The sequence below is a fragment of the Pyxicephalus adspersus genome, chromosome 2 (assembly GCF_032062135.1).
Source record: "Pyxicephalus adspersus chromosome 2, UCB_Pads_2.0, whole genome shotgun sequence".
Lineage (NCBI taxonomy): Eukaryota > Metazoa > Chordata > Amphibia > Anura > Pyxicephalidae > Pyxicephalus > Pyxicephalus adspersus.
Window position 1 is genome coordinate 128,377,947 of NC_092859.1, and position 17,233 is coordinate 128,395,179.

Consider the following 17,233-nt stretch of genomic DNA (forward strand, 5'->3'; position numbering starts at 1 on the left):
GCAGTTCTGCTTGTGTAGAGTGCCCTAGGATCTGTAGCTGGCGCTAGCTGGATACTGGCTTTCACATGGTAAATAGAAGCCCTGCTACCTTAATAAAGAGTGGCAGTGACGTCACAGGGAGCCGCGTGTGCTTTCCAGTGCGCATGCTTCTTACGGCTCGGCAGCTGCAGGGGCAGCACTGTGACTTCTATACACATTGAACAGTGAGAGACATGGCAAGAGATGGCGAGGGGAATGAGCAGACTCCAATCACTGCTGCTGATGCTCTGATAAAGGGAAACGGGCCTTAAAGCTATAAGAAAAAAATAAGAATAATATATATATATATATAAAAAAAGAATTCTAATGAAGAGAGAAGTGAAGGAAGCGAGAAGTTGAATGTAAAGCATTCCTGGGACGTTTATCCAGCACGCCAGATAGATGTGTAGTCCACAAGCCTGCGCGTATAAACATGAACGCTCAGCTGACCATGGACAATATTGGGGATCTGCACGGGGTGAGCCATGATCCGGTACCGGCCACTGCCGATCTCATGAGCAGCAGCCCACATCACAGGGGATCGGTCAGCCATCGCAGCAATCACCTAGCTGCCCACCCGCGATCCATGGGCATGGCATCGATCTTAGATGGAGGAGAATACCATCACCACCACCACCGACCACCGGACCATGCTTTAACGGGGCCCCTTCATCCCACCATGACCATGGCTTGTGACACCCCACCGGGCATGAGCATGAGCAGCACCTACACCACGTTGACCCCCTTGCAGCCCTTGCCACCCATCTCCACCGTATCGGACAAATTCCCCCATCACCACCACCACCATCATCACCACCCTCACCAGCGGATACCGGGCAATGTCAGCGGTAGCTTCACCCTCATGAGGGATGACCGGGGGCTAACCTCCATGAACAATCTGTACAGCCCTTACCATAAGGATGTCACCGGCATGGGGCAAAGCTTGTCCCCGCTCTCCGGATCTGGTCTGGGGGGCATCCACAATGCCCAGCAAGGCTTGCCTCACTACGCTCACCCCAGTGCCACCATGCCCACCGAGAAAATGCTCACTCCCAATGGCTTCGAAGCCCATCACCCTGCAATGTTATCCAGGCATGGAGAACAGCATCTCACCCCACCATCTGCTGGCATGGTGCCTATCAACGGGATCCCCCACCACCCTCATGCCCATTTAAATGCCCAGAGTCATGGGCAGATTCTGGGCTCTGCCAGGGAGCAAAACCCAACATCCGTGACTGGTTCCCAGGTCAACAATGGAAGTAATTCAGGGCAAATGGAAGAAATCAATACCAAAGAAGTAGCTCAGAGAATCACCACTGAGCTGAAGCGCTACAGCATCCCCCAGGCAATCTTTGCCCAGAGGGTACTGTGCCGCTCTCAAGGGACCCTCTCGGATCTGCTGAGGAACCCCAAACCTTGGAGCAAACTCAAATCAGGCCGGGAGACTTTTCGCAGAATGTGGAAGTGGCTTCAAGAGCCAGAATTCCAAAGGATGTCAGCTCTCAGGCTTGCAGGTGAGCAGAACCCCCCATATATGTCCCCCCTAAATGTTCCCACACCTTCCTTACTGTACATTCATCTCTGTAACTTGTCACCTGGACTGTCTGTTCTGCTGCTTTGTCTTCACTTCCAACAGAGCCATATCTAAAGCTTCTATGCCACCTTTTGTGTGGACTTCCCACTTCTAGATCAATTCTTTACAAAGGGAATATATGCCATAGCTGCTATTCTAGGAAATACACCAGGGTCATCAGTCTTTTATTCCTTTTATTATGACACGATAGAACCTTCTACCTTCTAGTAGGAGGCAATGCTGAGAGATTGGTTTTCTACAACCCAGTCAGGTCCAGTAGATGGTTCCTTCAATCTATCCAATATCACCCTATTCCCATATTTCATGATTTAGTAGTAATAGTATAAATCCCACGTGAAATCAGCAGGCCAGGGATCACACCCCCTACTCTTATCTACCACCCATTGTCTTTGTCAAACAATTAATATCGATTGATTGATACCTATCTAGTAATCGATAAATCAATACTCGCAGAGACGTTTACACTTACTGAGTCAGTATTTCCCCTAGAATGTAAACACACCTTGTCATCAGGCAATACTGGGCATAGAGTTTGCAGTATTTTTCTTTCTTTTTCAAATAAAACTACAGTAATTTGGTACATAGGATGGCAGCTGTTACCTGACACTATGCTTGTCTTTCAGAATAGTTGTAGTGGTGTTGTATGTAGATTTTTTTTTTTTTTGCTGTATTGATCTGTGTATTGATGGCTGGTGGGAAGCATGGCTAGGTGCCAGTTTCTGATAGAATTTACACTTTCTACTACTTAGAGTTGCTTAGATATATGTGCATAGGCATTGGGAGAATAAGGATCATATGCAAGCTCCAACTATGTGATCTTTGTTTAAGTGGTAACAACAGCACCATTATTTATTATACACATGCCGCTATTTACATGGCCATATCCTTATTGAGCAAATGGTTTAAACAAACAATCAATGTCATTGATGGAAATAATAAACTATCCTTTCAAAGCTGTAATTAAAGGAACATTCCCCCCTCTGTAGCAACTTCAACTGATCAGACTTACATCTATATAGAAACATATTTTATATATAAATATATTGCTTGGATGGTCATATTACATCACTTGGATGGAACTGAGGTCATGGTCGTTTTTTGTTTTTTTTTTATTTAGGTTGAGATACTACTATTTTGGATATGTGTTTGTTAGCTTGTATGACCTTTCTGTTAAGTTTGATATACACATGGAAATTTTCCCATATACAAATTGGAATTGATTGGCGCATCAATGATTTCAAGCTGTCTGGGCCCAAAGGTGGCAAAACCCATTTATTTCCTTCACCATACTTCACAGTTTGGATGAAGACTTAGTGTTGGATTGCATTGTTCTTTTTTCAAACATGTCCCTGTGTACATTTACCATAAACTGCATATTCTGTCTCATCTGTCCACAGAACATTGTTTCAGTAGTAATGTGGAAGATTCATTTAGTCTTTACAAACTTATGATGGACAGCAGCAATGTTTCCATAAGGCAGAGAGGTGGTTTCCTTTTGTTTAGAGATTTTCTTCTATTTAAGTTCCTATGCCCATGGTTGTCTTCCTAAGGTTATTTGTCACCTGTCTCAGGAAGGTATAAAATGCCTATGCTGCTCCCCTTAGAAGTTGGTGTCCTACACTGATAGCAGTGTAGGACAACAACTTCTCAAAAAAGTGTTGAGTTCCTTCCATAGAAATCCATAATTTACAGAGATTTATTTGATGATCATCAACAGCTCTTCTTCCCATGTCCCCTAAAATCTCCTATTGGTCCTTATTGCATGTCAGCAAAATTTTGCTACAAAAAGCAGCTTACAGGAATTGTGCAGGCCATGGCAGCTCCATGAATTAATTTTCATATCCAACACATTGATTGGTAAATTTTATTTAAATCACCTAAAAAAGTTATTCTAAAGGGTTAATCGTTAAACCATTTGTGTAGTCAATATAGAACAATGTAACATATTGCATGTATCCTTTGTTATACAAGGTTGTCATTTGATGCGTTCCCTTACTAGAAGTAAAATCCCATTTTACGAGCCAGTAATACAGAAGTTCCTCATTGTTTCCAACACTGTATCAATAAACTCATACAGTATTATGTCTATGCATTCACATTAATCTGAACCTAAATGATGCAGATGGTATAGAGTCAGCCAGGCTGGCGTTCTCTTAATATATGCTGTATATATTTCACTACATGTATGTAGTGAAATGTACTTGGCCAATTGCATCCACAGCAGATATTCCAGCCAGGCTGCATTGCTTAGCATTTTTAGGAAACCTAGCATGCTTTGTGATCATTTTTATAATAACTGATTCCTCGAGTTTAATAGAAAGCAGAGCCTTATTTAAGGGTTTAATTAACTGGCAGGTCTTCATTAATTCCTCCCTGGAGAATGCCAGGCAGTCAATCCGAGGTGCTGTCACAGGCGATCTGTTCTAAAGACAAAAAAGGGAAGGGCCAGTCCCATCCTCCTCAGGCACTTTGTGCTGTGTGTGCTCATGTGTGTATGTGACTGCTACAGCACTGCCATGGCGTTTTATAGTGTCATCTACCTACATTGTCTATTACACTGTGCCTGTATGTACACTCAGAGACACAATCATGGAACCATTCTATTATTCTGTATCATGCAAACTCTGAATGCATTGCTCCTATGTGCAGATCCCTATAGTGTGCTCCATGTGCACTGCTGTACAACATGTGTCTGCATTAGCATAACACAATGAGGGGCCAGAAGCACAATTACACTACCATTCTACTATTCTGCATCATTTATAGTCTGCACACATTGCTTTTTTTTTGTAAATATCCGTCTGCATTACTGCATTCCAGGACATTAATGTTCATTTGCAAAAAAAAAAAAAAAATACAATAGAAGTTATATGTAATTATGTGTGTGGTGTGAATGTGTTTGTGTATATATATATATATATATATATATATATTCTGGTTATATATCTGAACATGTGTGTAAATACATATATTTTATATATGTATATATATATACATAAATATAAATATTCTTACAGTTCCCATATTTATCATTTAATATGTATTGGTGTATACACACTTACTTACAAACCTCTCTTATGGGTAATCTTGTCTGTAGTAACTATTTACTGGACAGAAGAAAAGCAAAACTCATATGAGGAAAGTGGAAATTTTTTCTGGGTAACCCAGTAAGCAGCAATTGTCCCGATTATAGACCTGGGTAGTTTGGCTGTAAGTATCCCAAGATATGTAACGATTGATAAGCCGATTTGACTTTTATTTTTTTGATACAATTTGGTGGAGCAGAATTTCCATTTATTTACATGGATCAATAGTGGAAACCAGCGCTTGAATTAGACTGTAGGATCCCCTTCTCTGCGTTATGTGAGCATTAATCTGCCAGTCTGGAGTGCCTGACACTGCAAGGTGCATACAAATGAAGGCTGCACACACCTGCCCGACTTCCAGCATAGGATCCGACATGTATCTGATCATTGTCTAGTCATATACTGATTCTGATTTATGTTTAGAAATTCCCTCTGTAATTCTAAAAACGTTTTTCTAACAAAAACATTTCTCCTATATTTTGAATTGCCGCATTTATTCTAGTTGTCGTCAGTGCTCCGTTTATGCTGCACTATATTCACACCTGATTGTTGGCTGATCTAGTATTTGCTGAGCAGGCAACTGCACCGTTTTGTGACGTTTAGTTAATTTTTTTTGTTTATTAAATTATACATAACTGCAATTTTTAGAGAAAATAAAACAAAAAAATAAAATTCGTTTAAATCGGTATTTTTTAATCCCCCTCACTTGTAATTTTCGGCTTCATTCCTAAAAAATATGGAATTGATTTAGTAAACAGATCAATATATGTAAACGAGCTGATCATGTTGAAAAGGCATAAATATATAAATACTTCGACTGAATGAATAAATAATATTAAATAAATAAAAATGCAGAGGTATGATGTTTCTCCATTTTTTTTTTGTTGTTCAAAAAGTCTTTTTTTTGATATAATAAATATGTTTTAACAAAGAAATGTATTTAAATAAAGCATAAGAAAACAGCTTTAAGGATAATAATATTACAAAAATAATTACAATTAAAAATATACTAGTATTACTACAATAAAAATGATAATAAAAATATTAAGACAGAGAGATTTTGTGTGGGTCAGCAGCTATCTGCGCTTTAAAATTTGATGCAATGGTTGAAAATCCTATTTATGTTTTCAATATAAATATATATATATATATATATAAATAACTTGTGCATTTTATTATATATTTATTTAAGCTACATGCAAAATGTTTTTTTTTTTTGTGATCCTCTTTCGATTTTTTGCATACTGTAATAAAATGAAAACTGGCCTGAGATACTTTATATGAAATATTTGTTTTATTTTTTTTGTTTGTTTTGTTTTGTTTTTTATTCCTTCTACTACACAGCAAGTAACAGAAACTTGTTAAAAATACTTGTAGTTTTAATCACATACAATAAAACATATGTATGGCACCTGTTTTTAAAAAAATTCATATAATAATGTTTATTTTAAATATCTGTAGGTAGGCATTTATGATACAAAAAGTCGTTTTTAGAGTTTGTTTTTTAAATATATTGTAGGAGTGTGGTTATGTGCACAGCAAGTCACCTTTCACACTAACTTGGACACCCCACCAGATCAATGCAGCAAGCTGGGTAGGCCAAGTGTACATTTTTCAACCCAAACATCACATTGCATATGTTTTATTTTATTGGTGTCAACCTGTCTCCAGATCAGCATGTCATACTATATTTGTTTTTGAGCCTCCATTTGGATTGAAATGATTTTCTGCCATAATAGGCCCTGTTGGTGTCCAGAGGTTGCTTCTGCTCTCAGATTCAATCCGTGTTATTCTGTACATTTGGGGCTTACGTACAATCCTCACAATGGGCATCAAACACACTCAGCTTAGCGTTCCACTCAATTGGATTTACTTTTGCAGTTTAATGTAGGCCTGACTCTTTCTAGGACTGGATACATTGACTGATCAATACAAGTTCATTGTTCTAGAATCGCTTGCTATCCAGCAAGCTGACCCCCTATTCACAGATTATTGTAAGCTTTAATTCCTTTTTTTTAACTTGTTATGCAAAACCAGTTGCGTGCCCTTCAAATATTTTCTAAAAAAAACAGTTGCATATGATTAAATTTATATATATATATATATATATATATATATATATATAGATATAGCATATTGGTAACATCAAAAACAATATTATTAATATTTTTATTAGGTTTAATGTAAATTTATTGCTAGAGAGTATAGTACTTATAACATAAGCTGTGCCTTTGCATTATTAGATGAAAGTTTACCAAATCTAACAGAGCAGCCTTTGATCAGTTCAAACAAGCAAAATATAAATGTTTCGATCAGCATAAGGATTTACAATTTACTAAATATAATTATTGGATATATTGTACGGACTGTCCTAGTGCTTTCTATTTCAGAGCATTTAAGAGCAGACCGGTGAACAGCTGCTTTTTAAAGTGGAAGTGAAACTATCTCACCTTGTTACTGTAACACTGCAACTTATAAAGTATGAAAGTATGCTTATCCCATTATATTAATTTATTATGACTTCAGTTCAATCATAGATTTTGCATTTGTTTTGTATTATAGACATGTAATTGTTATATTAAAAAAATGTAAACTAAAAAGTTGTATAAAAACTTTAAATCATGGATACAGGCCTTAGTATCTAATTTAGCAGGGCACAGGTATATATACATACACAATGTTTTTATTGTGTTCACTCTTCTTCCCTGATATTCTTTCTCCAGAATCAATCACCCTCTCCCCCAACCCCCCATCTTGCTTCATCTATACATAATCCCACCTTGTAGCTTTCCTCTAGTTACACTTTAGATAATCTGTTTAGAAAAAACACATTTATTACAACTTTATTTTTTGACGTAGAAAGAGAAAGGGAAGACTTCAATACTCAGAAGCTTAGCTTAATCTTACAGGGACATACCAAGTTCCTAAGGACATAAGGCAGAAATGTACATTCATTTGGGTTTTCTTTTAAAGAGAAAATGTAATAACCTGTAGCAACTGTTCAGAACAAATCTTGCCCCAATCTGACTTTAGTAAGCTGAAATCTGATTGTTTGCTATGTGTAACTGCAATATATATATATATATATATATATATATAGTTCCCACTTACCATTTACCCTATACCAGTTAATAACTCTTCATGAATGTTTTCCTCATTAACAGAGGTCCTGCATAATTCTTAGAATATATGACATAGAATCTACTTGCATTCATAGTCAAGCATGATACTTATTTAGTTTAGAGTAAGTTACCAAGTACTCTGGTAACTAAAACTTTTTATTTCTGAATGATAAAATATAATTGCATTGCTCCTTTCACTTTCAGTTTTCACTTTTCTTGTTGTAATGAATACATAGTAATTTAACCACTCATAACTCTAATTGGCCTATTCAGCAGGACAGCGCTACCCCTGCTACCCCCTATCACTGCACCCCATAGAATGAACATGTGCTTTCCCTTATATTAGCCATATGAAAAGAAAGAGCTTTTGTGTATTCAGAGAGTAGTAGGTACAGTTTTTCATTACATTATACCTAGCTGTAGGTTGTATTTGAAATGTAATCAGGCTAAAGGGGATAGTTAAGAATTAAAAGGGCACCTGTCATAAAAGAAACATGGAGGATGCTATTGCTAATTTGTCTGGCTGTCATGTTGACCCTTAAGCTTCAACACTTTGAGTTATTGACCCAGAACAGGTATGCAGAGGATTTCTGAATTTGCTTTGACCTTCCTCCTTTGTATTATTGTTCCAGATCAGTGGCTCATAAAGAATTGAAGCTCAAGGGTTAGTATGACAGCTAGGCAACTGGTATTTTCAGAAAGAGCTCAACAACAGCAGCCCCTACATTCTGTATTTGTCAGATTTAGAGAATAAAGTATAGCCCAAACTTTTTTCCAGTCTGGGGTAGTATAGGTAGGGGTAAGAGCCCCTGTGTTTCTGCAGGGGGAGATTCACCATCTGTTTTGTTCTGTTGAATAAATTCTCTAAAGGTGTTTGGAGATCCAAATCTTTACAGATCTCACTAAAAGGAATACAGTGAAATAAAAGAGAAGGGGACACCATTTCCAATGGTCCTGTCTAAGAGGGGAATTCATCACACCAAAAGATATCTGCTTCCACTTCCTGTTGTGTCTCATAATAGGAAGTAAAGAGAGATCTTCCTTGCAAGATATATACAGCAAGGAAGGAACTGATATGCATTCCATATTATAGCCTATTCCTAAAAAGAAAGATCCCTATGACAATACTTTTTTTTCATCTAATAGAAATACAAATGCCAGAACAGTCTTTGCACAGAACAATATGACAAAACTTTAGTCCTAAAATAGGCCCTAATTCATGTTTGGTGTTCCTGTTTTACCTGGAAATCTTAGTGGGAAGGAAATCCATAAATTATTGATTTCTTTAGTTAGGTGCAGGGTATTTATTTTGTATACAGCATTGTAAGTAGAACAGGAACAGATGAACCATACAACGCCGCTCCTATTAATAAAAGGACCATCATCCCTTCATCTTCCCACACAGATCAATGGAATTGACGTTTGGTTATACATATGGTTCATCCTGGAGGCAAAAGAAAATACATTTGTGGGAGCAGAAATTTGCTTATGCAAATACAGATGCACTGACCAATTTAATTTGGTTGTGCTAAGAACAATGATATTTTAGTAGACATTACAAGTAACAAATTTTACCCTACTGGAGGAAATAAAGGTAAAAGATGAATTGTTATTGGTTACTAGAATTTATAAAACATTGCACACTACGTTGTTAACTTTTTTTTTTTTTAATTGTATTATTTGTTACTAACAGAGTAAAACAAAGTTTGACACCAGACTGGCAGGTAAGCCAGTAAATATTTGAAGCTGATTAGAATCAATCAGGCAATATCACCATAAAAAGCTTTACAACTTGATAAGATGAGCAAATTATTTTTAAATAGGGATTGCCACTATTCTACACTATTCTATACTATAATATACTATACTATCAGATGGACAAAGGGATGATTGATTGTTGTGTGTAACTTTCTGGATATTCTTGGCATCAATATATAAAATTCGTTTCTGAAAATGTTTGTGCTTATGCTAATGCTTATCAAAAACTTTGCTTTCAATTTTCAAGGTACCTTAGTTTAATAATATTATCAACCCATCATAAACATAATATATGTAATGACATACAGATATATTTTAAAACTGTGTAACATAGACATAAAAATGTTTTTTCTTTTTAACATTTTTGTAATACAGTATTTGAAAATTTTTCAATCTTGTGATAAAAGGTCCAAACAGCTTTCTCTGTGACCTTTCTAGGGACTATGAGAAACTTAATACATTTGGGTCTAGACCCATATCATTCAGCTACTGGAGAATGAGAGATCATCAGCACACAGATGTGGTAATTCATTCTCCTCTTACAATACTTCCAATGATGGATGATCATCACTGCTCAATTCAGTGTAATTTATGTATAGCTACTAATCCTGGTGCTGTTCCCATTCTAAGTATTGAATGTATTGTACCTAAATTTGACCTGGTATCAGGTTCTTACAGCACTGTAAAGCAGGGCTGGAGTATGAGAGAAAGAAACAGAGCCAATTATTTCATGTGCTGACAAAAACACATGCTGATAGGAGAAGAAAGCAGGGTGAAAGGGAGATGAGCTGCTTCTTCGTTTACTGTCCATTCAACAGTAGGTTGTAGATACTGTCCAGAGGACAGACTAAGGACATCTATTGGCAGAAAAATATACTGCAAAGAATTTCTGAATGGGAGGTGAATATTGCAACAGAAGCTGGTTTTGTAATTTTATCTTTTATCATAATTCTTTAAGCAACAATTCAGATATTCTATTGTTAATGTATTTGATAGATGATCACCTTTTACCGTGGATTGAAAAGCTTGTTTTCCACACTTGTTATTTATATACTGTACATTGACAGAGGTAACATGGTATATAAAACTGCAGTAATCTGTAAATCTCATAATCAGTCCACCATTTACAGTATACAATTCATTTATTTTAACACCAGACATTTCTAAGCATTGGCAATCGATAAATAATGGGATATAAAGATCTAGATGTGAGAGGACGATATAGTGCTAGTTACACTGAATATGAAAACCTGCATCCAGAAGCACATACCTTAAAAACAAGTCATTTAGGGATTCTTTGTTAGCCATACAGAAGAGAATGGGATGATTATTTGGTGAACATCAAAACTGTGGGTGATGCCATTATTACTCAACATGCACATTCACATTTTACAGAATGTTAAATCCTATTTCACAACATGCTTGTTTCTTGCTAATTAGATAACTCCAGTTAGCCAATGTGCAATCTCAGTTCTCTTAAATGTACATTCTTATTTATTGGGTCGGGTCAAAGGCCCATCTTTTGTCGTTATCTGACATTTTTTTTATTCTGAGAAAAGTTTTTTCTTTTTTTTTTCTATCTCAATATGTTACAGCAATATGTACTGTATTTTATATTTACATTACATATGCAAATTTTATTAGGACAATCATTTACACATTAACACAATCCTTCTCATTTATTTAAAGACTCCTTGTCACCAATTTAAAAAATGCAAGTTAAAGAGTTGATGATATAAATATTTAAAATGCATTCTTGCAGTATATTTACAATAAATAGTTTTTTGTATTATTCACTTACAAGGTGCCCTTAAACATGGAGAAAATGTGAGTACTGCAGAAAGAGTGGAATTCTAGCAGGTTCCCTCCGTCCTTGCATGCCATAGTCCTTTCCCTTTATGGGGTGTCCTCTCTGCCCCTCTCTTCTTCAAGCAAAGGGGACTAATATGGAAGGTAATTTCAGTGACAGCTCTTCTGCTGGGCTGCTGATATCACATTAGGTATGGCAGTGGTCAGCAGCAGTCTCCTGGTTTTCTTTTATGGGTAAATGGCAACGTGTTAAATGCCCAAATATTCCATGGTCACTAACAAATAATCTTATGTTAGAATTCACACACAGCACTGCCTGTTCTTGCAGCCAGCATTTCATGATGCAACAAGTTTTTTATTTAAAGACCACAATTGTCAGCTCAGTTTTTATTAGTTTGCTATTATTAGTTTGTATTAATATACATATCTTCCTATAGGGGTAACAATCTACAGAGCAATAGCATTTTCTAGTGACAAAAATGGCAACTAGGATGACATCACAGGTTATGCTATGAACTCTGCCCTTATGATTAATAAGTGAATGGAGCTATCTCAGTGAGTGACCCCTCAGAGGTTCACTGAACTATATCTGGTCATTAGCTCACTTTCAGTCATATGACTATCCAAATGAATGTGACAGTAGGGTTTCTTTGTTAATGAATAAACTAAACTGAATAGTGAACTATTGTCTTTACACCATGAGAACTAACTTAATCAACCTGGTGAAGATAAGAGATGGCAGGGCTTTCCATTTGTAAATAATGACTAAAATATCACTGGGATTAAAATAACATCACAGTCCTAGGTTTGGGTATTTTCCTTAATTTTCAAAGTGCAAAAGTACAGTTTGCTATAACATTAAATCATTCAATATGTTCTGTATAGATAATTATCATCATCATTGTCATTATTGTCTTAAAGATATTGAGTATGATTGGCAAAAAGGCAGACTTGCAATATGAAGAAATTAAAGAGACTCTGTCACAGGGGGAATAAGAGAATGTGCTGCAGGTATGAGATACAGATGCAGCATCCTCAAAAACCAAATACAAGTATGGCACGTAAAGATAGGCCATTGTGACAAAATCCTAGAACTTTTCCAACAAAAAAGACATCTTTCGGGCACACTCATGGTTTACTTCTCCTTTATTTTCAGAAAGTACAAAGGCAAAAAACAGAAAAAAAATTTATTTGGCATGTAACATACAAACTTTCATGTCATGTATCCTAGTTTGCCTGATACTATGTAAGCATGTTTAAACTTTCCCACCTCCAGAAAAATTGTCTATTGGCCATTGTGGTAGGCTAATACTACTGAGCTGTATTGGCCCATATTCCTAGATTTCAAAAAAATAACAATAAATACATGATAAAGGATTCCCTGAGCACTACGAGTTTTCTTTCACATGCACTAAACATTTCCTCTGAAAGCAATAGATTGTTATGTCTTAATCCTGCTTTTTAGGAAGACACATTCTTTAACAAATTACAGTATGTAGCATCATATACAGGGATACACTTGCTGTAAGGGATGGGATTGTAGATTGATGGAAAAGGTCAAGCTTATGTAGAAGCAGATCATGTGTAGTAGGAGGATTTAGGTGTATTAGGAAGAGTGAGAAGAGAGGGATTATGTGTTTTTGGAAGAAAGTGTAAAGGGGGATTGTGAGTATTAGGAGAGTGTGTAGTGGGGGTTGGTCATGTGTTTTGAAAATAGTGAATGGGGGAGTGTTATGTCTATTTGGAGAGTGAATAGAAAGAGATCTTATGAATTGGGGAGAGTGAATACAAAGGGATCATGTGTATTGATAGGAGTGAGGGGGATATATGTATTGGGGGGGGGGAGTTAGTGGGCATCATGTGTATTGGGGAGAATGATTAGAAGATGATCAAGTGTACGTGTAAGGGGATCATGTGTATTGCAGAGACCTATGGGAGGGGGGTGCTAAATGGAGACAGATAATCTATGTGTTCTATTTAATGTACTTTTCTTCTATACATACCAAATTACACATGTAAAAATTAGTGTAATTTCTACAAACTGTTCCATGTTTTGGCCACCAATTTTCAAGCTGACAGAAATTTGATGGATAGGAAATGACCAGAATTGAAGATATGGTAATACTAGATATGTAATTTTGCTGAGAGTGACACAATCTTATTTCTGCAAGATAAGGACATAATCGGTATGAATGTCCAAATTCTGATGTAGGTCAGACTACCTGCACCTGACAATAAGAAGTGGTGAGCAGTGACCTTCTTTAAGGGAAGCTCCATGAAAAATTTAAAATATAGCATATATTAGAATAATATATTTATTAAATAAAGAGGTAAACTAGTTGCTGTGCTTTTTGTATTTTTTATGTGTTACTAATGATACCAGAGAGCAGTATTTCCAGTATTTCATTTCAAGAGACTGTTCCTTTTGAAGGCGATAGACGTAAGACTCTGTGATTCCATATAGAGAAATCCTTTTGTCATTGTTGACATAAAGAAATTGTAAACCTGAAGAGAGCTGAATTAGGTCTTACCTGCAATGTAGAAGAAAATCCTGTGTCAGCAATAATAGCAGCCTGTTAAAAAAGAATTCCTCCCTTTAGGCTTACTCATTTTTCTCCATATTTGTTTGCTCGAACTTTGTTCATGTGCAGAATTATCTAAGAAAAAGGATGGCAGATGATTTTCAAAAAGGAAAGATAACATCTATTTACAAAACTGGAATTTCTCCTGTGTAATGAGATGATTGAAGTGATTACAGCTTTACTTGCTAAATGAAAATGAACTTTCCCTACTTCATTAGTAAATCAACATTAATGTAAACATGATGTAATTCCCATCATGCTAAGGGTTTTTGGCATGATTCTGAAAATACTGTATAACTTACCCATAACTATTTAAAGGGGTACAACTAATCCCCACCTCCTAATGAACTGTTCGGTATTACTATATAAAATTGTACAGTTTTAGATTTCCAGTAACCCTAAAGCTAAACTCAATGTTTTGATATTTATTTGGATATCATGGATAGACTGAGCTCCAAACAGACATCACAAAAGCATCTCCTAATACTGGAACAGACAAGGTTGACCCTACCTTATTCTGCCCATAAAGTTTTTTTTTTTACCTTTGCCCTGGCCGATCATCAAAATGTACTAATAACTATGCAGCACCAGAACCTAGCTAAACAGGACTATACATTTCTATCCAATCAAGATAGTCGTTTAACTGCATAGTTGTTGGCACATATTTCCTATTAACAGATCAAGTCTAAAATGGTTTGAGTTTAAGAACTGAAGAGCTGCATTTTTGAAGAACACATAATTTTCTTTATTAGGAAGTTAGAACATTCCAATAAACTATTAAGCTGCATTCAGATTTTAGCAGTTCCCAGCAGTGCAAGTAAACTACTGCAGGATACCGCAGCAAACATAGAACTGTCACACAGATCAGTCAGCCTTGTTAATATCTCTGCTCTGCACTGCAGTGCATTATAGAAAAAGCAGACTGCATGATTTGTTTACCTTTTTAGGACTAATCTAAATTAAATGTGCTATAATTGTACTTTTGTAAATGTGAAAAATGGTATTTTAGCAATTTTTAAGGCATAAATATGCAAAATACATTCAGGGAAATTAGGCAAAACACTTTATTATGTGAAGTTTTGTGCACTGGTGATTAATAGAAAATCATCAGTGCACAAAACTGCTTGCCACAGTAGGTGTTACTTTTTTATTACCTGTTACTGGGTGATTTTCTAAAGGTGACTATACATTGGTGATTAGAGCACAACTAGGGAAATGGTCAATATCTCCCTAATAATGATTGTTTACCTAGCATAAATTTAATACAGCAATAAACCAACCCATTAAGTGCCACTGCATTCCAGTTCCAGGTTAATGTAATGGGAGCTGCGGGTGGAAGTGTTCCCGTTGAGTTTTGTCCTGGCAACACTTGGCCAGATCTACTGGAATTTTGCAACATTAATAGATTAGCAGTAGTGTGAATCTATTCTAGAGAGTGAAATTCCAAAGCTTAGTTTACAGAAACAACCTGGATTTCACCAGGACAGAAAAATTATGGTAAATCTCCCCAAAAAATGTATTGTTGCCTGTTAGAGAAACAGTGAACCTATGTGGGGATCTTGGTCTTCGAGGATTGTAGTTGGACACTCCTGCTCTTCTTTATTCAAAACTATTAAAACTACTTTGACTGGAATAAAAGACTAAAGAAATTCAGACTGTTGCAGGAGGTGTGTAAGGTAGATAATCAATTAGATAAGATCATTGAATTGATCAAAACCAATGAAGAAAGTGTTTTTCTATTGATATTTTTGGCAGAATGTCAATCCAAAATTGATTGGACAAAACCTTTTTTTTTCAGTTGGTTGGTTAACAATAGTATTGATATCTAAACCACTTTTTGTGTCATGATCAGTCACAATACGTTGGTAAACAGGAAATTGCCTCCAGTCGAACATCTATGGCAGACAGTAGTTGAATGCTAGAGATCATTTTGTAAGTCGATCATTATATTGATCACAAATAACACCAAGGGAAAAATCACACAATGTATGCCTAGCATAGGGTACTTGATTAGCAGGAAGATTTTTTTATCCTTCCGTTCTGATACCTACTTTTTGACTACATTCAATTGAGTGGCCATTTTTGATGTCTTGATGATTTGGTTTTGTCCCCGAACGTAAACAATAAATAGAAATGCTTTGCAGCACCTCTTCTTTTTTCATATTCTTTAGCAGGTCAACCGAACTACATCTTAGTCCGTGGTTTTCCAGTCCTCCTTTAACTAACTCTAAAGCTAATTTGGCCCACATTCTGAATATCTACTAAATTTACTTCTCTAAAGCCCTTAATGCCTTTTCTATTGGCAAAAATATTCTTATCCTAAAACTTGCTCTTTCAATATGGATGGGAACCAGGATAATACTATAATTCAAACATTTACCTAATGTACTATATGTATATGACAAGCTCCTTCAGTTTTAGATCCAGCCCTGTGGAAATCCCACAGCATCACTGCCTCCTCCTATATATACCATAATCATTTCTTGCTGTCCTTTCAACAACTTCAAGACAAATGTGAACTACCACGACATTTCTTGTTCAGATAACTCTAACCCAGACATGGTCTAGACACACAATTTAATAACCACTCACAACTCATTTCCAAATATCCTTTTAATAGGAGTTTTCAAATCACAGGGTCTGAAAGGTCTTGAATGTACAGTATATGCTCACTTTATACAATTTCAGTGTGACAAAATGTCCTCAAGAGTCCGAGACCACTGCCATATACTAATTCCATTACTGTCAGATGAACGTTTGGACGTTATCTGTTCTTCTCACTTGCTTGTCTCACCTGTGGTAAACATAAAACATATTCAGTTATTTATATTATACATCAAACTTTTATAACTCACACATCTAGTTAATATGGGGAGCGCTCAATGCTTCCTTTGGGGCATGCACCCTAACACCAACTTTATACACATAATTTGGGAATACCCCATTAAACAAATGTAAAAAAAAATCTATTGGTTTGAAATTGTAGATGAAGAACAGTGGGGCAGCTAGACAAAATATCATTACACAAAACACTATTGAGGCACATCTGAATGATTACTAAAGATAATAAACGCCCATGGTAAATCTGTATACAAATATCATGGTATTTATTATCTATGCTAGCTACACAGAGAGGCTTAAATAAAATGTGAGATTAAATAAATTACTTGTTTTATTTTTTACTTTGATGATTATTATTTTTGGTCAGAATAATAAAGTAGTAATAACACCGATCTATGTCCACTGTGACATGAAGTGCGAGTT

At 36.1% G+C, this 17,233-nt stretch overlaps 1 protein-coding gene across 1 annotated transcript in view; it reads left to right on the plus strand.

Moving 5' to 3' along the window:
• The first annotated feature begins 244 nt into the window (after positions 1-244).
• Positions 245-17,233, plus strand: part of ONECUT1 (one cut homeobox 1) — a 39,685-nt gene continuing 22,696 nt past the window's right edge. Inside the window, exon 1 of the mRNA XM_072402361.1 lies at positions 245-1,532. Coding sequence (XP_072258462.1) covers positions 452-1,532 — 1,081 coding nt within the window. The 5' untranslated portion in view covers positions 245-451. The remainder of the gene's footprint in view (positions 1,533-17,233) is intronic.